Genomic DNA, 23,644 nt, shown 5'->3' with positions numbered 1-23,644 from the left:
CAAAAATCCTGGAGGAGGGGCCGCCGTCATTCATTTGCGATCCAAATCTTGTTATTGGCCCAATCTATAGCGACCTTGGAGTCGCCCATTACCTGTATACTGTTCAATTGTTTCAATTTTGGTAGGTGTAGCCGACAATATAGTGCCAAAATTTTTGCTCTAGTGTTGGTGCCTCGGTCACTTGCAAAGATGATTTGGAAAAATTGCTTTGAAGAGGAACAAAACTGCTCCAATGCGTGTGATGGGAGGGGACCCTTGACATGCCCTGTCGAAAAAGCCCCATGACACACTGTTATCTATTGGAGACATTTCGAGCCTCCAAATTTTAGCCTACTTTGGTTTTGTTTGATATTTTTTCATCCACCTCATAATCATATAGACCGTCATCTCCCAAGGAACATAGTTAACCTGGAAAATTGCTTGGTTGCAAGCCCACCGGATGCCTAAGATGAGAAGGCATGAGAAGGCTGCATACCCTTTCAGCTCTCTCGTTGCCTCCCAATTTTTAAAAGAAATTTCGAATTCTTGAGAAACCAACACTGCCGAAAGATTGATCTCTGCTGCTATTTGGCCCCAAACTTACCCTGCATATGAACATGTAAGAAATAAATGAGAAACTGAGTATGCTTCAGATTTGCACAATGAACAATGGTTGGGCCCGATCCAGCCCCTCTTCATTTCGTTATCCTAGGTGAGAATTTTGTTATTGAGGGCTAACCATAGAAGGGATTTTCCTTTTAAAGGCCATGGAAGTCTCCAGAGGGTGCCCCACCACCATTTCTTCTCCTGGGGGCTTGAGAGTCATAAAAAACCTGTTACCCTTGTTTGATTGTATATTCTCTTATTGCCGAGTTTTTAGACCACGAGGGGGTATCCTCATCCTCTTCACTAAGGCGAATGAAAGTGGTACAAAGTAAGTTGACAAACTGTTCCCATTCGTCAACTGACTCACCTACAAGACCCAAATACATAACTCATTTCCAACCCTCTCTACCCCAGGCTTGGGGTTACTGAGCCTTTACATCCATGAGAAGAACAACATCTTGTGCTTCGAGAGCTCTGACTAAATTTTTCGATAAGTGGAAGGAGTCCTCTGCTCCTATCCATGAATCCCTGCCTGTGCATAACCTTCTCCCTTTTCTCACCCTCCAAGCTGTCCAATTGCGAATCTTAGGAAATGAGGTCACAAGGGTCTTCCATATGATCGAACAATTATTTATCGTCTTTATTGGATTGCAAAACTAGTCTATCATAGAGGTGTCTGTGATGTACTTGGACTTTATTACTCACCCCCACAGAACTGTGTTACTTGTAAAGCGCCACATGCTTCTCGTGGCCATAGCTTGAGCCATGCATGAGTGTCCTTAAAGAAAGGAAATGCCAATCACAAGAGAATGCCAAAGATGTAAGGGGCCCTATTACCCACAAAAAATGGGTAACTTATAAGAGAAAAAATTTCTCCTCATTTGATAGCTTGCCAATTAGTACTGTGAAAATTCAGTGACCCCAAATCCTACTGCATCAACTGATTAAGTTTCTTCTATCTGTTAAATAACTTGAACAAATTATTTACTGCATTCTATGGTAAATATCGAAACTAATACACTACAACCTTCACAAATACAATAATGTAGAAGTAATAAAACGCAAGAAGAATAGATGCACACACACAATAATATACCGTTATTGTTGGACCAATGTCCCCGGAAAAAACCCAACTTGGGAAAACCAGTGCAACAACCGAGGGTTTTATTATTATGCAGTAGTAAATCTGAGTACAAATCTGTGGAAGATCAAATCTAGCTTTACATACAGAGAAAATGATTGACAGAAGTCTAGTGAGAAAAATCTCACTTCCACCGGTGATTCGACACTGACCTTGGCTCAAGATGAGCTGCTCCTTGCTGCCTCTGCGTCACCCAGCTTGGACCAATGTCTCTCTTGCTGACTGATCAACTGCTACTCTGGAAACACGATCTTCCTGGTCTGCGGGCTCCCAGTCTGGTTCCTGACACTAAATTTCAACTTCTCCTCAGCGAAATACAGATCTCCCTATAAATCTCTGCGCTGCCTCTCTGCACTGCATCAACCTCTCTATGGAATTCTCTATCTCTCTGCTATGCACTCACTGGACTGGAAAAACTTCCTTCGAGCCTTACTATCTCTGCTCCTCTCTCACTACTTCAACTTTACTGAATCACCTCCGACAACTCATAGCTGTTACTCTAAAAATCAATTTCCCAACATAATCGAAAACCTGGTGGCTCCAAGTGTGTTCTCCAAACCCCATCAAATTTCTTCTTATAATCTCTTGTTAGTTTTCAACGACCAAGATTAAAACATAATCGATGGCTAAGATTAACTAGAAATCAATCCATGTCTTCTTCTAGAAAATTCTCACCATGACTTAATTAATACCCTTTAATTAATTAGTTTTCCTAAGTTTAGACTTAGGCACCATTAATAATTATTTTAATTAAGTCGTCCCTAGGTGGAATTTCTAGAAACGATTTCTGGGTTTTGGAGAATACATTTGTTCTACCCTCTCCACCAAATTTCGTGGCTAGAACACAATCGATGCTACAAAAATCAACACTCCCTCTTAGCGAGGAATGTGTTCTAGTGCTACAACCCACCGAAACAACACCCTATCTTTGCACCACCTCCTGTTACGCTGTCGATGTCTGGTTACTTCTACCCATCAACCACTGTGCAACTCTGATAAACGTTGCATCTGTGCTCTAGGGTTTCTAAGTATGGAAAATTATGAAATTACTTCTAGTTTTGTAGACAGTGAAATTTAGGAAAATGCCTGTTTGTTTTTCTTTGAATTTGATGTCGATCCCAGGCTATCCTCGTTCCCAATTTTGCTCTTTTTTACCAAATGACCAAAACCTCCCAACCAAACTGGGTACAATCCTTGGTACCTAGCTACAAAATACTTTGAAATCGAAGTACTCTGACCCCTGTGCCCAAAAGTTTCAAGAACAATTGCTCAAATCGTCGGTTCTCAATTCCAATCTCTTAGCTCATCAACTCAGTCTTCAGTTCCTAATTTCCTTCACTGTTCTCTCCCCCCCTCCTCCTTGATCTCCCTGTGTACATGGATAAATAGTTTTCTTAAGCGGTCGTCATCTCATCCACCACCCCTCCCCAGATTTTATTTGCTTAGTCATGTATTTACGTGTAACCTCCAAGTGCTTATTCATATAAGTGAATATATATTAAGAAGGTATACATAACTTTAACTTTTTACATTTTTTATTATATCCTTTAAATACAATGAATAGTTATACTTAGGTATATATCAAATGTTTGTTACATTTAATATTTTTTTTAACTTTTAACATTTTAATTAGAATATTTAAATTAAAAATGAATATTTATACATATTTATATTAACAGGATTGGAAGTGTAATTTTATTTAATAACTTTATAATTTACGAAAATCTTTTAATATATATATTTTGAGAGTGTTGAATTTTAGGTAATATTTCCCTTCTTAATGATTTTAGGTACTTAATCCCTTTATCCTTCGTTTAAACATCTTTTGTAATTATTTAATAAGTATACTAGTGTAAGACATGCGATGTATGCATATGTAGCTATCATATGCATATATCGTATGTTTACTAATACCTTTTTGCTCAAAATCCAAAATGGGTCATTACACGTGTTGTTGCTGGCCTTGTTGAACTGCTGCCAACACTGCATCTGCACTACAACTCCCTCCCCATCTGTTGTTGCTGCAATTGCAACAATTGCAACGGAAAAGAATCCAAAATTACTGAACCATCTGTGGTTTGTATGATGCATCTGTCACCTGAGTCCTGACTGCTGCTAGACTCTGCACTGTCATTGAAGCTTTTGCGTTGTTGCTGACTCTGCTTTGTGCCAATTGCATTGCTGCCAACTTTGCACTGCGCTGCTCAGTATCTGACCTGCTACTAGCTACTGCATCTGTCACTCTGGCACCTAACTGCACCAACTGCCACTGATCCATCCTGCTACTGCATGCTATGGGCTCTCATAGCAAGGTATTGATTCATGAGGTGGACCTCCTCAAGAATCCTGCCCATCCTGTAGCTCTCTGGGGATACAAAACCAAATCACCCCACCTCACTCGTGGAGGTATCTCGGTGATCATGGCAAACTTTTCCTCCAATTTGGAGGGCAACATGTCAATCTCCGCGAATGCAGCCTGTTGATCTTGCTTCTCCTCCTTTTCCTTCTTGCGAGGACATTGAGTGCTGTAGTATGTGTTTTAAAAACTGATCGATTTGAACCAGAAACCGGTCAAACCGGCAGAAAAACCGGGTTCGACCCCTTACTTTGCCCAGAAATCACAAAAACCAGTGCTAACCGACCGGTTTAGGACGAAACTAGCCAGTTTATGGTAAAACTGGCCGGTTTATGGTCAAACTGGCCAGTTCTGTCCTAAACCGACTGGTTAGTTGCGAAGGCCACAGAGGACCCACACAATGCAATTTCGAAAGCTTCTAGGGTGTTTTGGAGGGATAATAAGGGTTGTTTCCCTCCAAAAACCAGTGTTGATAATATCGGTATCGGGAAAATATCGGCGAGGGTCCGGAAAATATCTTATCGGAAATATCGGCGAAAATATCGGCAAAATATCGGCAAATATCGGCAAGCATAAAAAATGCATAATATATTCATTTTTTTCAGATTTCTAAACATATAAAGCAATAACAACATGAACTAAACACATTGGCACATAAATATGAAGAAGGCATTGATATATATGATGTCAAATAGAAATGATACATCAAACTTCAAAGGCGATACCAAATCCTGCTGATCCCTGATAATTGTCCAATCAAGGACTCAAACAAAATAACATCACATATCCTGCTGATCCCTGATAGTGATAATTGTCCAATCAAGGACTCAAACAAAACAACATCACATATATAAAACTTTAAAAGTATTTCATCATCATGAGTTATAAACTTATATGTAGCAAAAGTTGCAAAACAAATAAAACTAGCAGCTATCTATCTGAGACCATTGGCCTCTCCCTAGCAGCTTTCTTTCTGTCTTGTTCAGCAATTGCTTCACGAGCTTTTTGTATAACCTCTGCACTAGAAACCATACAAGGCATCACATCTGCATCATATGCAGAGAGTTTAGCCAGATGGTATTTCAATCGTGTAATCCCTCCTGACATCTTGGTCCCACACAAGTTGCATGATATATATGCCTGATTTGCCCCACCAACAGCCTCCCCATACTCCCAAAATGGGTCCAAGGATTTTGGCATATTTGACATTTGTAGTGAACTAATTCAAACCTAGGGCACAAAAAAAACAAAAAATTGGCATTAAATGAGTATAACTATATAGTGCCCAGCAAACACTCAAGAAACTATTTTAATTTTTAAAGCAACATCTTCATGTTCAGAATTTAAACAACAAAAGCAAGCATAAAAAATGCATAATATATTCATTTTTTTCAGATTTTTAAACATATAAAGCAATAACAACATGAAATAAACACATTGGCACATAAATATGAAGAAAACACTGATATATATGATGTCAAATAGAAATGATATATCAAAGGCGATACCAAATCGTGCTAATCCCTGATAATTGTCCATTCAAGGACTCAAATGTGGAGAACCAATACAAAATAACATCACATATAATAATAAAAGTATCTCATCATCATGAGTTACATGTAGCATAACAAATAAAACTAGCAGCTATCTATCTACTGCCCTCTCCCCCTTTTACGGGAAAACATGATGGGCTGTTTGCCAGGCCTGCCCCTAGTAGTAGAAGGCCCTGACACTGCCTCTGCACCTAATGTCAAATAATGAATGATAGGCATGGAGCTATGCTCTCCTATATCTATAGCAGATGGTGTTGATGCTGATGCTCCCGCAGTGTCCTCCTCCTCCTGCTCCTCCTGCTCCTCCTCTAAGTGCTGCTGCTCCTCTGACTCTGAGTCCTCCTCTTGCTGCCCCTGCTCTAATGGATCATCTGCCACTGGCTCTAACCATGAAGGTGACTCCTCCAATATGGGCTCCTGAGACTCCACCCTCCACGGAGACAACACATCAATATTGTCTAAGGAAATGGCATCTGGATCCACTGGTGATTCTATTTGCCTCACTCGAAGTCGGATGTTGTAATGCACATACACCAAATCGTTGAGGCGTGCGAACTCCAACCTGTAAGAGTGTCAAAAAAAGTAATGAGTCTTGACTCTTGACTCTTGACACTTGAAGGTCATAAATTAAAAATTAAAAATTACAATAAGTGTAATTGCTCAACTGAAGGCTTGAGTTCAAAGTTATACCTGTTGCGCTTTTTGGCGTGTATTTTCTCAAATACACTCCAATTGCGCTCACACCCTGAAGAGCTACATGTTTGACTCAAGATTCGTATAGCCAAATTTTGCAAATTTGGTACCCTTGCACCATAGCTTCGCCACCAAAGATCTACAACAAAATAATGAAATAAAAAATTCAAAAACTTAAAAGTTAAAACATAATTAAATTCAAATTTCTAATTTCTAATGAGTGATGACTTGTCACTTACGTGGCATGAAGAGGGCCCTTTCCTTAATGGCATCATCAAAGCCAAATAGGCCAACACAATCCTGATAACTCTGTACCTCGCGCTTGATTTTGCTACGAAGCTCAGAATCAGGTACCATCCTCTGAATACAGGGATGGAGCCCTTCCATCACCTCGCCATCAAAACGAAATTTGCATTTGTATGCAAATGCAGGGTTGAGGAAGAGTGCTGCTGCATGAATGGGTCGATGAAGCATCCTTGCCCACCGACTATCAATCACATCCCATAACATCATCTGCCTATTAAGGCCAGCAGAACCCTTGTCTGCATAATAGGAACGAATGGCCTCCTTGGCCCTATCCATGCCCTCATACAAATAAGGCATTGCAGGCTTCTCTCCATCCACCAATCTAAGAACCTTTACTATAGGTTCGCTAACTGCACATGCTTCTTGTACTCCACGCCAAAATGTCTCAGAGTACACCATTTTTTCAATGGCTCTCCCATCAGGTCTCCTGCTGTATCTACAAGCACGCCAATCATCAGACACAAACATTTGCTTCAACTCGAACTGACATCGTGTAGTGCCCTAATTTCGAATTTACAACAACCATATAAATACACATAAAATTTGAAAACAATAATGCATAAAACTGTAAGCTGCACCTACCTGAACTGCTGGTGGACTTCCGATTCTGTTACTGAACTGGCGATCCTGAACTGCTGACTGATTTGATTCAATTTCGAGATGGCCAATACCACCCGACCAGACAGAGCAACCTGGTTGCTCAATCCAGAGAAGCTCTCCACAGAGGCTCTCTGTCTCTCCGTGCCCAGAACTCAGATCACTTAAGCTCTTCCACTGATAAGTCCTTCATCCCGGTTTCCTGCTGATGAATCTATCTCCCTGGTTTTTCCCCCCCCACTTCAGGTTCAGGCCTTGCTATTTAATCACTGGTCTGGCGGTGGCCGCCCTCCCACTTGCAGCCACCGCCTTCCTCGCATTGAAGGCTCTGGGATACTTTTTTCACTGACTTCTGCGTTCAGCAATAAGTACCCAGCTGCTTCGGACGCGCTTTTATTAATGGGCTGGGGTGACTCATAGGTAGGTTATTGTATAGAATATCATGAATCAATTTATTGACCTTAGCATATACACCTTTCATAATCTGTAAAGTTTTAATTTACTTACTTTATAACATTCCTTTCTATAATGTCTCATTTATACTTTATAACATCGTATATAAAATCTCATTTATACTTTATAGCATTATATATAAAGTTTTATTTATACTTTATCACATTTATACTTTATACAAGTTAGATATATATATACCTATTTTATAAAATTCAATTACATGTTTTGTAATATTAATATATATATATATTATAAGGTTAAGTTATATATTTTATAAAATTTAAACTTATATATGTTTTAAATTTAAATTATATATATAACTTATCATACTTATAGTTTTAAATTCCCACATAATTGGTTTTATTATAGAGTTTAAAACTTTATAAAATGGATTAATTTAGCAGGGTTGTTACATACATTCCCCCTTCTGAAAACTTCGTCCCGAAGTTAGAGCTTTAGGTTCAAGGTTTTAACGGACATGCCCTTTTCTATTCAGGTCCCCAAGCTATTCAAACTCATCCTATCCTTCCTAATCTCTTCTGCTCCCATCCTATCCATCCTCTACTAGAGTATGCCATGGCGTCAATTTACTGACCTAGCCATTCATAACACGAAGGTAACAGCGTCGGCTATACCGACCTGATTCCCAGTAGGCATCCGGCAGTCATCATCACACGTCTAGGGGAGCGTGACTCGCACAGTCCTCCCATGACTCCAGGTTTCGGAGGATAAACGGTGGGTAACACCTCCACCCCTCCAATAGTATCAGGGCTACTACCCTATCATAGAATCACTTTGAGCTTTAACTGATCTGAGTTCTGTCATCACGTGGTCATCTCGAAAATTGGATCAATTATCTGCAATCATAGTTTATCTGCAAGTTTATCTGCAATCTTACACTTACCCAGCATTTGTAAAATGTGCATCAGCATGTTCAAAATAACTCATGTACTATCTACATATGATACTATAGCATAATAGAATTTTGTTATTTTCTATGCATGTATTCTGACTTTTCTATAGGATGTATTCACTTCCTGTCTTTTATTTCAATTGCTCATTTTGACATGCATAAAATAAAACAGATTTATATTGTTTCAATTTCTACCAGAAGTAAGATCATTTGACGGTCTTATCTTTACTTCAACATTTATAATTTAGTAATATAATCACATATATTGTTTTGGTATCCATGTACTAGCAGGAATTAAACACATATTATTTTGGTATCCACGTACCAGCAGGAATTTAAACATATATTATTTTGGTATCCACGTACCAGCAGGAATTTAAACATATATTATGGCGCAAAGTTTCATGTTTATCACTAATCATTCAAATGTTTTTGGTTCTCTGACAGAGGTGAAGTAAATATATACTAAACATAGTGTAAAGTTCTTCAAAATGGACATAAACTAGGGTATCTCTGACATATGTCTTCTGTATTTTCCCAAGTCGCTGATCTAGGACTATACTTGTCCCACTAGACCTTAACTTGGTCCACCAGGCGGTTCCTCAGCTGTCGGACTCTACGTTCCAGTATACGTAACGGTTCGACCGTTATGACTCCCTCGTCCGATACCTGCAATTCTTTCCACTGGATGTTATGAGATAGATCAGCTACATAATGTCGTAACACAGAAACATGAAATACATTATGAATTCTATGCAGGTGAGGTGGCAGGGCAAGTCGATAGGCAACAGGTCCAACTCTTTCCACGATTTTAAACGGTCCTATAAATCAGGGTGACAGCTTTGTCCCTTTTCCGAATCGAATAGTACTTTTATTTGGCTTGATGCAGACGAAGACCTGGTCCCCTACTTCATACCTCCTATCAGATCGGTGAGCATCAGCATAACTCTTTTGTCTATCCTGTGCTTCCTTTAATCGCTATCTAATCTGTCTGACCTGCGCTTCCATTTCATGGATTAATTCTGGTCCTATTATCACTCGATCTTCTAACCTGTCCCAACTTAACGGTGTTCTGCACGGTCTGCCATATAAAGCTTCAAATGGAGGCATCCCAATCGAACTGTGGTAACTGTTGTTGTATGCGAATTCAACCAAGGGTAAATACTTTTCCCAGTGGGATTGCTGATCCATTACATACATCCGCAACATGTCTTCAAGTACTTGATTTACTCTTTCAGTCTGCCCATCAGTCTCAGGATGGTAAGCCGTGCTTAAATTTAGCTGAGTACCTAAGGCTGTCTGCATGCACGTCCAGAATCTGGAAGTGAATCGCGAATCTCTATCGGATATAATCTTCTTAGGTACTCCATGAAATCTGATAATTTCGTTTATGAATACTCGAGCTACGTCAGCAACATCATAAGTATCTCTTACCGGAATAAAATGGGCGCTTTTGTTAATTTATCCACCACTACCAGAATGGCATTGTGTCTTTGAGAAGTAAGAGGTAGTCCAGTGATAAAATCCATAGAGATGGTCTCCCATTTAGACATAGGTATGTCGTGGGGTTGTAAGAGACCCGCTGGGTGACAATGGTCTGCCTTTACTTGCTGACATTCCATACATTTTGCAACAAATTGAGCGATATCACGCTTCATGCCTGCCCAAAAGAAGAGTTTCTTGGTATCCGCATACATTTTCCCTACTCCAGGATGAGCACAATATACGGCTTTGTGAGCTTCCCTGAGGATGGTATCTCGAAGATCTTTATCATCAGGGATGTACATCCTTCCATGGAATCGCAAGATCCGATCGCTTTCTAGTTCATAACCCTCGAACTTAGATTCTTTTGCCTTAATCCCCTCAAGACTTGCCCTCACCTTTAAATACCAACTGTCTTTTATAAGACGATCCAGTACTCGTTGTCTTAAGTCCACTTTAATGGGTATGAGAGAAAATATCCGGGGTCTCCTGCTTAAGGCATCGGCTACTACATTTTCTTTTCCCTTAATATATGATATTCCGAAGTCATATTCACTTAGGAATTCACTCCATCGCCTTTGCCTGGCATTTAAGTCTCTTTGGGTGAACAAATATTGTAGACTTTGATGGTCGCTTTTAAGTGTAAAATTTCGTCCCACCAGATAGTGTCTCCAGATCTTTAAAGCTAGCATTACAGCGGCCAACTCTAAGTCGTGAGTGGCATAGAGTTCTTCATGAGGCTTTAGCTTTCTGGAAGCATAAGCTATCACTCCCTTATCCTGCATCAATACTGCACCCAGCCCTTGCTTGGATGCATCAGTACATACTGTAAAGTCTTTGCCCATATCAGGGACTCTTAGGATTGGTGCACTGGTGAGTAGTCTTTTGAGTTCAGAGAATGCATTATTACATTCCTCGGTCCACTCATACTTAACACCTTTACGCTGGAGGGTTGTGATTGGCTTCGCGATTTTGGAGAATCCCTCCACAAATCTCCGGTAATAACCTGCTAAGCCCATAAAGCTTCGTATCTCATGTGCATTTTTCGGTATTGGCCAGTCCATGATCGCTTTTACCTTCTCAGGATCTACTGAAATCCCTTCACCTGATATGATGTGACCCAAATAATGAATCTTTTCCTGAAAGAAGGAACACTTGGACAGTTTTCCGTATAACTGACGTTCTCTAAGGCAGGACAGTACTAACCGCAAATGCTCTTTATGCTCTTCTTCATTCTTGGAATAGATGAGAATATCATCTAAAAAGACTTGTACAAATTTATCAAGATACTGACGGAAAACACTGTTCATAAGATTCATGAATACGGCTGGCGCATTTGTTAACCCAAATGGTACCACAGTAAATTCATAGTGCCCAAAACGTGTCCGGAATGCTGTCTTAGAGATATCATTTTCAGAAATCCTTAGCTGATGATACCCTGATCGAAGATCAATTTTTGAAAAGACAGAAGCTCCTTTCATTTGATCGAAAAGATCATCGATTCGCGGCATAGGGTATTGATTCTTTACTGTAGCTCGATTCAAGTCCCGATAGTCTATGCATAATCTTAAGGATCCATCTTTCTTCTTCACAAAAATTACAGGAGCGCCCCAAGGTGAGGTACTGGGCCGAATAAGCCCTATATCGAGTAGTTCCTTCAACTGGATTTGCAATTCCTGAAGTTCTGGAGCTGTCATTCTATAAGGTGTTTTAGAGATCGGTTGGGTACCTGGCTTTAATTCAATAGTGAGATCCAATTCTCTTACCGGGGGTAATCCAGGTAGTTCTTTTGGAAATACATCCGGGAACTCGGCTAGCACCAGATATTGTTCTAAGGATGGTCCCTTTTCCTGGCTTACTTCGTGAATTGCATAAGCTTGACAACCCTTTCTTAAACAACGCTTCACCTGCATTGCCGAAATGTAGCGCAAAGAAATTTCTCTCTTAATTCCTTGAATTTGGATTACTTCTCCCTCATCATTTAAGCCCAAAATCCTTTTCCCATAACAATCTACCCATGCTTGGTGAGCTTCCAGCCAGTCCATACCTATGATAAGATCATACGTCCCTAGGGCTGTGACATAGACTTTTAGTTTAGTCGAACAGACCCCTAGGTCAATTTTGCATTGATCCACACTCAAGCCCACGGTTTGGAGTTCTCCTGAGGCCATTTCCACTTGGTGGAAATCATTTTGTCTACGAGCTGCCAGCCCACATTTGTTTAATGCATATGACGAAATGAAACTATCTGTGGCACCAGTATCAAATAAGATTTTGAGTTTTACACCATTGATAATACCTGAAGATTCCACTACAGTGGATTGATGGGCTGCTTGGTCGTGGTTGACTACTGCATGAATCCTATGATTACTTCGCTTGGCTGATATCGGCTCCCTCCCAGTGCTTTGCAATATGTCCGATGACGCTTCTGGGCAGTTACGCTGGAAATGCGGCCCCCCACATCCCCAACAATTGAGCTGCGCTGATCCTCTTGAATCGAGGTGTGAATTTCTAGAGAACGAGCCGCGTCCTCCCATGTTGGTTCCTCTCGCACCCCTTCCTCTACCGGTAGTCCCTCGCGGTGCCCATGGTCTGGTGCTGGACGATTCCGCAGCTATAGTGTTTACAGCCATGGGAACTCTTGTCCCCATACTTGGGGTAAACCTGTTACCGTAAGGTGGCCTCGAGCTACCTCCTCTGAAAAAGTTCCGGGGAGCCTTCCCTGGAAGTCCTGATTGTAAAGGCCCTGCTGGCCCTATATCCTTTTTGATTCCAAGGTGTTCTTCTGCATAACGGCTACATTCGACTGCCTCGGCTACCGATGATGGTTTCCACATACTTACCAAGGCTCTGATGCGAGGGTTTAACCCAAATATGAAGCGTTCAGCTTGACGTTCATCAGAGTCTAAGTAGGGAATGTATTTTACCAGCTCCATAAACCTTATTTCGTACTCTTCCACCGTTTTACTTCCCTGAATTAGTGTATGAAAGGCTCTGGCTTGCTGCTGTTGAAAGTATGGAGGTAAATACTTCGCGCGGAACCTTTCCTCAAACAGATCCCAAGGAACGTTGTCTGATGTAAGGTGTAGCTGCTTTTCCAGGTTTCCCCACCAAATCAGGGCACTTTCCTTTAGTTGAAACACGGCAATTTTTGTTTTTGCTGAAGGCGAATATTCTCTTAACCTAAAGCACCGGTTCATCCCCTCCAACCATGCCTCAGCGCGTTCACCAGCTCGACCTCCCGAAAATTCTGGGAGTCTAATTTTCTGAAGCTCTCTAGAGATGTCTTCTCTCGATCCTCTGGGCTCCAAATTATGTGGTTCCGCTGAACTGGTGGCTACATGCTGAAATTCCTCTTTGTTTTTAGCCTTAGTTGATTCCTTTAATGTTTCCAACAAGGCCTCCAAAGAGTTCATTATCACAGTCAACTCTGGCGTTGGAGCGTTTGATGTTGACGGTTGCCTTGGTGGTGACGAGGGTGAGGGGGATGGCGATGGTGACGGTGGCGGCATTAATGGTGATGATGCTGCCTGGTCACGTCGTCGTCGCTCATACGTCTTTACCATCGTAATGGTCCCTGAACACAAATAAAATGTATATATATAAAAAAATTTGAGGCGGATAACCAAATTTTAACACACCAATTTCTTTGCAACTTCACATTTAAAACGGGTATAGTTTTGCTATTTTTACCCGCTAGGCGGATCTTACTGGTACCGAGGTCAAGGAGGGTGGCCACGCGACCTCCTTGTCCTAATGCAGGGTTTTCTAAAAATGAATAATGCAGAAGTGCATGGTTATTAGCCCCTAAGGTAAGACATCCAAAGTTTATTTACCTAATAACATCCCCAGAACGAAAACGTTAGCTTTTCGTTTACAATGTACATCGGTAACATAACTGTCATACCTCAACCTGACTATAACATTTAAGGGGGGTCATCCGTATCCATACCCCGAATAAATTACAAGGGTATGGATTAAATCTTTAGCTTGTATGATTACCAGCATTGACAATTTTGGCAATAAATTGCAAGCAGTTTGCTATTGGTTCTAACATGCCGGTGCCTCCACTGATTGGAGCATGTATTAGCTAATTGAAATTCCAAAAGTCAGAAGTAATCAACTCAGAAGTAGTTCTTCCTTCAGGTGATGGAAGTGTGCTAACTTATGGTTTCCTGCCATGACAAAAACCTAAGGGCAGAATGTCACACCCTTATACAGGTGAGCACTGATTTTAATGCTTGCACAGATCAACGCTACAGTTGCTCTGGGCAGAGGAATTTGAGGTACTTTTATAGCACATTAAAATATATTATTTCACAACAGTTTGATATATATATATATTAATATTAAGCGCCTAATGAGTGATATGAGCTGGCCATGGATTAAAACATGAACCACTATTATAACATATAGTTTTTAATGGCTACCATTATGCATACTCAATTTAATTGCTGAACTTAATTTATTTAAGTATATGGCACTCTTAGCATTACACAGTCACAATCTCGGCATGATTGTGACCTCACAGTTATACATTTTGGCATTCTAGACACAGTCAAGATCTTGGTGAAAATAGCAGTCATGATCTTGTTCTTTTATGAAGACAAGGTCCTGATCCTTATCTCGGTGTAGCTATCATAAAGACCACATTGTTATGATCTCAATAAAGGTACAGCAATGGTGACCTCAATGAAGGTACAACAGGGATGATTTCAGTGAAGGTGCAGCAGTGGTGTAACTGTGATGGAAACTGACTTGTAAGAGGAGGCTTAGATTTATTTAAAAGTTTTAACTGTCTTTCATGAAAAGAACGAATAATCTAGGGCATGCAGTTAAGGAGTTAACAGCATTTCTCTCTGATGGAGAGCACAGGCAGTGAACCTTTAAACAGAGGACAGCTGCTTGCTTGCGTGCATTGTTTCTTTCTTTGAGCAGAGGATATGATTTGTGGATAGTTTATTTCTCTTGGTTAGAGTTTTACAGCTATGGACTATGATTTTCCAATAATGAACAGAGTTTTGCATTTCTAACTCCTAACTTAGTAACTAAAATAATATTGCCTACTGAAATATTAAGTATAAATCATAATTATCATGACTGGGCATGTCTATATCACATGATCCATACATTGTACTTTATATATGGCAGTGCTACATGACTGCACATCATCACTGCACCTATACACTATATCTATTTTCACAGTGCACACAGATACTTCTGTAACACTGAATTAACTTCAACATCTACATTTGTATATGTGTGCACAGAATAAACACGCATGTACACACACGTGTTATGAACTTATGTGTATGCCTATGTCTGACTGTAAACAGTGCAGGGCTAGCCATCCATCCCTGTAGGTTAAAATTGATGTATTAACTTTACGTAAGTAATATAAACATAGTCATATTTTTATACAAACACCAGTTTATTCAATTATTTTCATTGAAATTCAAATTTAGCTCAATACATTCACAACAGCACATCATATTGAACATCACGCATCATGAAGGTCAGCAGATATTTAATGTAGACGGCTCCTCTATGTCTTGGAGGGGGCATGGATAGATGACCAAATTTATAGACATGTAAATACAATTATGTTGAAGGAAATAGAGAAAGCTGAAAGTCAATATATAGAGATTTACCACGCATATAAAATAGACATAGATAACCACTGGAGAATCGATTGTGAAAAGCACTAAGGATAGATCTAAGGTTATTGCCCTGACAGCGGCATTATAGTTTTGGGTTTTGTGGAGTTCGGATGGGCCTGACGCCATGTTACTTTTATATATCCTAGCAACTTAATTTAGTGAATTTGCAGCAATAAAAGAAACTGAAATTGTAACCGTCAAATACGTTCACCAACCAACTGCGTATTATACCCTAGCATGCACAACGGCAAAATAAACCTGAAGACAGTCACACGATAAGACACAGTGGTACTGGAGATACCCGATATCCTTTTATTTATCCCCAATTTGGAAAACCTATAATGCGCGTGTTATTTGGAAATGGTTGTTTGGCTGTTGGTGTAAAGTCCCACCTGGGCACACAAGACCCGCGTTCGATCCCCAATTTAGACATAAATTCCTTCTGGCGTGTATTATATTATTTTATATTTATATATATATATATATTTTTTTTTTTTTTTTCTTTTTGACGATGACGAGTCTGATGCGCTTAATCTTGATGCGAAATTGAGGCATTTGTCTGAGAGAAAACGAACGCCGGTTTCTGAGCTTCCGTAATGGCCGCTTCTTCTTCGAATTTGGACGGCGATATTGTGGTCTTGGAGGTTCGATCTCCCGAAGCCCGTTTCGATGGTAGCGCCGGTATAGAAAGGCGAATTTCATACGAAGAGCACTTGCCATTGCATATATATTGAATCGTACATTGATAATGCCTGCACTGTGGTGCCGTTTAGATAGACTTTGGTATGGACATCAGGGATTTGCCAGGAACTAAAACAAGACAGCCTTTTCTATGCCCTTTGGACCATGTTTTGAGGTAAATATAATGCTGGAAAGACAATCTGAACCGATGGCTGTGTTATGAACAGTGATAGAGAACAACCTGAAATTGTCAGATTGCCCAGAAACAGGTAGCTAATAGAGAGGCGAATTTCAGAAATCGATGCGTGGAATTTACAGAACGTGGAACTTTTCATTCTGCCAGAAAACGATAGAATCGATGCCAGATACGGGTTTGTGAGGACCGTGATGAGAAATTGCAAGGATTTGAGATTTCAGGAGCGTGTTTTTTTTTTTTACAGGTGTAGGCCAATAAGGTGCCGCAGAGTTTAAAACTGCGCTCTGATACCATGTGTAGTGCCCTAATTTCGAATTTACAGCAACCATATAAATACACATAAAATTTGAAAACAATAATGCATAAAACTGTAAGCTGCACCTACCTGAACTGCTGGCGGACTTCCGATTCTGTTACTGAACTGGCGATCCTGAACTGCTGACTGATTTGATTCAATTTCGAGATGGCCAATACCACCCGACCAGACAGAGCAACCTGGTTGCTCAATCCAGAGAAGCTCTCCACAGAGGCTCTCTGTCCCTCCGTGCCCAGAACTCAGATCACTTAAGCTCTTCCACTGATAAGTCCTTCATCCCGGTTTCCTGCTGATGAATCTATCTCTCTGGTTTTTCCCCCCCCACTTCAGGTTCAGGCCTTGCTATTTAATCACTGGTCTGGCGGTGGCCGCCCTCCCACTTGCAGCCACCGCCTTCCTCGCATTGAAGGCTCTGGGATATTTTTTTCACTGACTTCTGCGTTCAGCAATAAGTACCCAGCTGCTTCGGACGCGCTTTTATTAATGGGCTGGGGTGACTCATAGGTAGGTTATTGTATAGAATATCATGAATCAATTTATTGACCTTAGCATATACACCTTTCATAATCTGTAAAGTTTTAATTTACTTACTTTATAACATTCCTTTCTATAATGTCTCATTTATACTTTATAACATCGTATATAAAATTTCATTTATACTTTATAGCATTATATATAAAGTTTTATTTATACTTTATCACATTTATACTTTATACAAGTTAGATATATATATACCTATTTTATAAAATTCAATTACATGTTTTGTAATATTAATATATATATATATATATTATAAGGTTAAGTTATATATTTTATAAAATTTAAACTTATATATGTTTTAAATTTAAATTATATATATAACTTATCATACTTATAGTTTTAAATTCCCACATAATTGGTTTTATTATAGAGTTTAAAACTTTATAAAATGGATTAATTTAGCAGGGTTGTTACACATCGAAGCAAAGACTGAAGAGTAATAAAGGTTGTGGCAAAACGTGTGATGGCAGGATGCCGCAACTCCTTGTTTCTAGTGAACCTCCTCATAAGGCTAAGAACAAAAGCATGGTTATAAATAAACTTGGGGATGCTCCTAGCCATATCAACTGCCTCCTTGATGAAGGAGAGTTTCCCCATATCCTCAAGCAACAAATCAAGACAATGCGCTGCACATGGAGTCCAGAAAAATGTGGGATGCCTCTCCATAAGCATTCTGCCGGCAGACACATAATTAGCTGCATTGTCTGTTACGACTTGCACAACATTCTGCACACCAATCTCCTGAATGAACCCATCTAACAACTCACATATCGTTGCTGCATCTTTGATATGTTCTGATGCATCCAACGATTTAATAAACATGGTACCTTTAGGACAATGTACCAAGAAATTTAGAAGGTTCCTACCCTTCCTATCTGTCCAACCATCAGACATCACTGTGCATCCAGTGACTTCCCATGTCTGTTTCAACTCCGCCAATCTAGAGCTGATGTCCTGTTTTTCTGCTTGAAGTATTGGCCCCCGCAACTCCTCATATGTGGCACTTTTGTACCTTGGGCCTACAACAACAATAGCATCACACATTGGTTGCCAAAATGGATTGGTTTTTGTGATGCTGAGAGGTAAGTCGCTCCAAAAAATACACCTCCCCATGACTCTATCTGCTTCTTGCTTCTCCTTTTTTTTATAAAGCGATTTTATGCCAGGTTGTGCTCCAGCTCCTGTTCGTGGAACAAAAAATGATGACCTCGCATTCACACTAGCAGTAGCGCTAGCATGTGATGGTGTGCCAGTTGTGGAGCCCCTCCCACTAGGGCCAGTAGGGCCGCTACCCTGAACATCAAAATCAGGAGAAGATATCCCAAAAGATCTACCTGCACGTTCAGCTTTGTTTCTTTCCGCCTCTTCCTTCTTTCTGTCCTTTTCTTCAATTGCCTCAAGAGCTTTTCGTATAAGCTCCGGACTAGAAACTTGACAAATGCCAACATCATGTCCAGTGAGTCTAGCAAGATGGTATTTCAGTCGTGTAACCCCACCTGTCATCTTGTCCCCACACAATTTGCATGAAAGATATGCACGATTTGTCCCACCATCAGGGATCCCATACTCCCAAAATGGGTCCAAGTTTTTTGGCATATTTGTATTTTGTAGTGGGCTAACTCAAAAGGAAACCTACAGCACCAAAAAAAATTTGGAATTAGTAACTTAATAAGTAATACGAATTTACGAAATTCCATGGGTGCAGGTCTCAATATCAAATCCTCATTCTTCAAAGACAAATGGACTAAACTTTAACAAAGTTCTATAGGTGCATTTGAGAATCTGAGATATCTCTGTGTTATATTGAGACAAGAGTAGACAACAGATAATAACTCCCAACTGGAATAATAGAAGGAAATTATAAACCATTCATCATTATGCAGAGTTCCAATAGCTGTTCCAAATCAGACCATAAATCAATCACCAATGGCTGTTCTAGATGTGCAAGACTGATCATTAAACAATATATCTGTATCATAGGTTATTATGCTGTTTATTATGTTCAAGTTTTAATGATTAACCAGATCAAGTGCTTTAGATATCATTCCTTAGGACAGCAACCTCATTTCACATGAAAATAGTAAGGGGTTGTTACATTCCAAGATAAAGGAAACCGTGAAATTCAATGAAAGAAATGTCTGTAATCTCAAACTGGATATTTAGATCAGATCCAACTCATTTAAAAATTAAAAGTTTAAAACCATTGAATGGTAACTTGTTTAAAGCCCTTGGTCTCAGTATTAGATTACAAGCAATTTTGAATCTAGAGCAGTGGCATACTATTCTCACTTAACTCTATAATATGCAGAATAGTGATGAGACCTCCTGGGAGGGGTCCATCTTTTGTTGAAGTTCTAGAAGAGAGTAACAACAGAAAGAAAGTTGGAAACTGTCCTTCAATTCTTCTCCAATGATTTTTTGGGGATTACTTTGTATTGGCAAATCCCTCAAGTTAAATGTTGCAACATTAAATGATCATTGCAGGCAACATATTGTATCATGGCTTAGTCATTGTCCTCTGGAACAGGTGTACAAGAAGACTTCAAATTCTGGTGTTTTTGAAACTTGAGTAAAGGGAAATATTTAAAAGCTTTTGAAACTTACAGCAATAACACATCTAGTCAATACCGTGTCACCAAAAGATCTGGCGGAAGGACCATCTACAGTGCTGAGACAGATCTTCTTTGTATGTGGTGAAAAGCACTGTTGATTACCATTAGACAACCTTAAGCTCTGTCTTAGAATGGTTTAGATCACCATATATACCAGCAGTGTGTACACTGTACAGTGTAAACATTGAACAATGTTCATTGTTTATCATGACAAATGTTAGACCTTGGCACGTATTGTTATAGCCTAGAACTAGAAGAAATAGTGGTTAACACTGAAGTCAGCCTCCAAACAACGAGAAGAACTCATGTCGGCTCACCTCAAATATTTAAAAATTAATAGACAGCATTTACACCGTCAAAAATTCAGATATACGGTTATACCTATGAGATTTTCGGATGGATGTAAGTTTGTAACAGTGATAAGTGGATAGATCTGTGGTTTGGGTGGATAGATACCTGTTCTCGGCAGCCAAACCCTCCGCAGCCAAACCCTCGACCGGTTCCGTCTCCAGCGACCACAAAAACGAAATGACGCGACTCTAAAAACTCATAAACCGTTTTATACAGGCCGCCGGCGATATTTGCTGTCGTCTCGCGATATTTTAGAAAATATCGCCGATATATCGGAATTCTCGCGCGAAATTAAAAACAGGCAAATATCGCGATTTTTCGGGGGCGATATTTCGGCTCGCCGAAAATATCGCGATATTTGCGAATATCGCCGATATTTCGGCGATATTATCAACACTGCCAAAAACACCCTCTCCAAGCCTTTAAAAGGAGCTCACCCCCCTCATTTGCCTCACACATCTCATTTGGAGTTTTTGTGAGTTTGATTGGGAGCTTGGAGAGTGTTGAGTTTTTGCTGGAGTAGTGGAACAACAGAGAGTTTGAGCTAAGTAGTAGTCATCATGCCTCCAAAAGCCAAGGATACTGCATGGGCTCATTGTGATATGATTGATGGCAAAATGATTTGCAAATATTGCCAAAAATCTATTGAAGGAGGGGGTATTAACAGGTTCAAGCAACATTTGGTTGGGATAGGAGGCCATGTAAAGCCATGTGGAGCACCAAATGAAGTAATAGGGCATATTAGGGAAGAATACCTTCAGAAGTTTGAGACTCAAGTCACTGAACCCTATGTCACACGGTTCAGGTTCGAATTCGAGTTCGACAACGATTAGGTTTGATTCGAATTCAAATTTTCTGATGAGGTTCATATGAGGTTTGACATTAGGTTCGACTATACATATTTTTCAACATATATATACATATATATGACATAAAATAATAAAAAAATTGAAATCAATCAATAAAACTATATGAGTAAGAATTTTGATTGGTAAGCATACATGAATAACTTAATCATACTATAGCATCTAATTATCAATGACATCAGTTAAATGTAAACATACACCATAGTAGTTTGCAATTTGCAAATACAAAAAGGGATGCATAATTTACAATTTCCAAAATTTAAAAGAATGACTATAATGTCAAATACTTGTGTTCTCTAAAAACTCATATAATTAAAACATAATCAAAATTTAAACATACACATTACAATAGAGGTATTATATTTTTAATAAATTAAAAAAATAAGTTTAGAGGTTGATTTTTAAAAGTAAATTTATAATTTATAAATTGTATTCAAGTTTACATTTCTAATTTTTAATAATTAAGTTAGAGATTATATTTTTCAATTTTATTTTTTACAATAAATAATCATTTTTATCTTATTGATATTTCTTCAATATTAAATATTTTATAGTGAAATTCCATCCCTTGTATATTAGCAATAAATATAATACTAAGCAAATATAAATATTATAGCAGCTAAGCAAACATAAATATTTATTTTAATTTTTAATATAGCAGCTAAACAAACATAAATATAATATTGAGTCACGAATGCCAAATACAATATTTGAATATTAAAATAGTTTTGAAAAGAATGATTTGAAAATAACAAATGCTAAATGATTTAAATATTAAAATAGTTTTTACAGGTATCATTTAGAAATAACTAATGCCAAATGCCAGATTTGAATATTAAATTAGCTTTTAAAAACATCATTTAAAAATAACAAATACCAAATGGAGCAGCTGCAGCCTACAACTATAATCGGTTTTTTCTATAAATAAATATTTTAAATAGTGTCATATTATAAATGCCATAAAGAAAATTATGTGTATTAACTTATTGGTGGGAAAACATAGACGCCAACACTTCTGCAGACTGCAATTTGTTTTATGTTGGTTATATTACTCTGGAAGCTGGACCCAGGACACATGCTTGTCCATTGTAATATTCCTAATTAGCCATGGCTAATTGGAATATTCAATTTTGCTCAATTTTTGCTTTCTATAGTTATTTATAAATAAAAAGGTGAGGACGGGGGACATAACTCACTTTAAGAATAAAAAGTCACTTCCTAGTAGCACAACGTTGTGACTTAAGGAGGAGCCAAGGGGGCCAAAGGGGGACGCAGAAATGGGGCCCACGCAGACACATGGAGGGGCTGCGCAGGAGGGAAGAACACATGGCAAGAGGAGAATCACGCAGGAGGAGGTGAGCCTAGGGATGGTGAGAGGCAGAGGCTATAAAATAGAGAGGAGCCCCCCTCATTTTGGGATCATTCAGTTATGTGCATTTTGAACTAGTCGATTCGACTTCTGAGCACGTGGGCTGTTTCGCTGGTCTGTAGCACTGTTTAGTGCATTGAGTGTCTCCGTTCATAGATCTCACCGTTAGCCCCGGGGGACTTCGAGTGTCTGCTCGGGCAAGGTATTTCCATCAGTATTTCAAAAGTAGTTTTATCAACATTTCAGCAGCAATTTCATTAGCATTTTGGAGGACTGCGTAGCACTTGGAGAGGGACGCAATTCTTTTTGGTTGTAGTGCTAGATTGGGGTTTGCAGGTGGATCTATGCTGGGAGATTGAGCAGGGGTCCATCTCTTGTCTCATTGGAGGATTTTTGGCAGGGTTTCAGGCAGTGTTTCAGGCAGAGTTTAGAGGGGTTTTCTTTAGTGGCAGGGTAGGGCATTGAGGAACTGCACAGAACCTCAAGAGGGTGTTTTTCGAGGGTCGGCCATTCCAGGAAAGCTTTCTGGGTTTTTCTGGGTTTCTTGAGTAGAGCCTGAATCCAGAGTTTTAGCTTTTTCCGAGGAGGGGAGCAGCCCCAAATCATCATTTGTTTTCTAGCAGTAGCGACATCCACGTAGAGAGGCTATTCTTATCATTCTGAGGTATTTCTTCACTTGATTTGTGCAAGTCGAGGTGCCATCTATCTAATCACCTCTTGTACTCATTTTATTGCTTAGTATAATAAAATGGCTTAGCATTTCTCGCTACATTTCTTGTGTATCTGCTTATTTTTCCGGTTTACATTATTATATGTTGTTCCACTGTTGTTTTGTCACTTCTGGGTTATTATATCCTTTGCATATATTTGGTTGGAGTTTTTGCTAGGGTTTGAGGAATATTCTGGGTTAGGAATATTACAGTGGTATCAGAGCATAGATTTGTCTCAGCCTGTGGAGCTAGCAATCATGACAC

General features: G+C 39.4%; 2 protein-coding genes across 2 annotated transcripts in view; one reads left to right on the top strand and one right to left on the bottom strand.

Moving 5' to 3' along the window:
• The window catches only part of LOC149169626 (rRNA (cytosine-C(5))-methyltransferase NOP2C-like), a 251,675-nt gene that overhangs the window by 111,296 nt on the left and 116,735 nt on the right, over positions 1-23,644 (top strand). The gene's annotated exons all lie outside the window — the stretch shown is intronic.
• Positions 3,786-6,715, bottom strand: LOC149169627 (uncharacterized). The gene is made up of 5 exons (XM_089428060.1): positions 6,568-6,715; positions 6,326-6,467; positions 6,024-6,197; positions 4,120-4,251; positions 3,786-3,942 (listed from the first exon to the last, which is right to left on the bottom strand). Exons 1-5 carry the CDS (start codon positions 6,713-6,715, stop codon positions 3,786-3,788), a joined length of 753 nt encoding a protein of 250 aa, XP_089284186.1.

This window comes from Pinus tabuliformis, chromosome 4_2 (genome assembly GCF_031772625.1).
Source record: "Pinus tabuliformis cultivar Carrire ecotype Pingquan chromosome 4_2, CPIR1, whole genome shotgun sequence".
Classification (NCBI taxonomy): Eukaryota; Viridiplantae; Streptophyta; class Pinopsida; order Pinales; family Pinaceae; genus Pinus; species Pinus tabuliformis.
This window is presented reverse-complemented; position numbering and strand designations above follow the sequence as displayed.

Bases quoted from the DNA above. Each gene is read 5' to 3' on its own strand.
- LOC149169627 (XM_089428060.1), bottom strand. From the start codon at position 6,715: ATGGAAGGGCTCCATCCCTGTATTCAGAGGATGGTACCTGATTCTGAG. The intron at 6,468-6,567 runs GTAAGTGACAAG...ATTTTGTTGTAG, and splicing joins AAGGGCCCTCTTCATGCCAC to ATCTTTGGTGGCGAAGCTAT. The intron at 6,198-6,325 runs GTATAACTTTGA...ACACTCTTACAG, and splicing joins CACGCCAAAAAGCGCAACAG to GTTGGAGTTCGCACGCCTCA.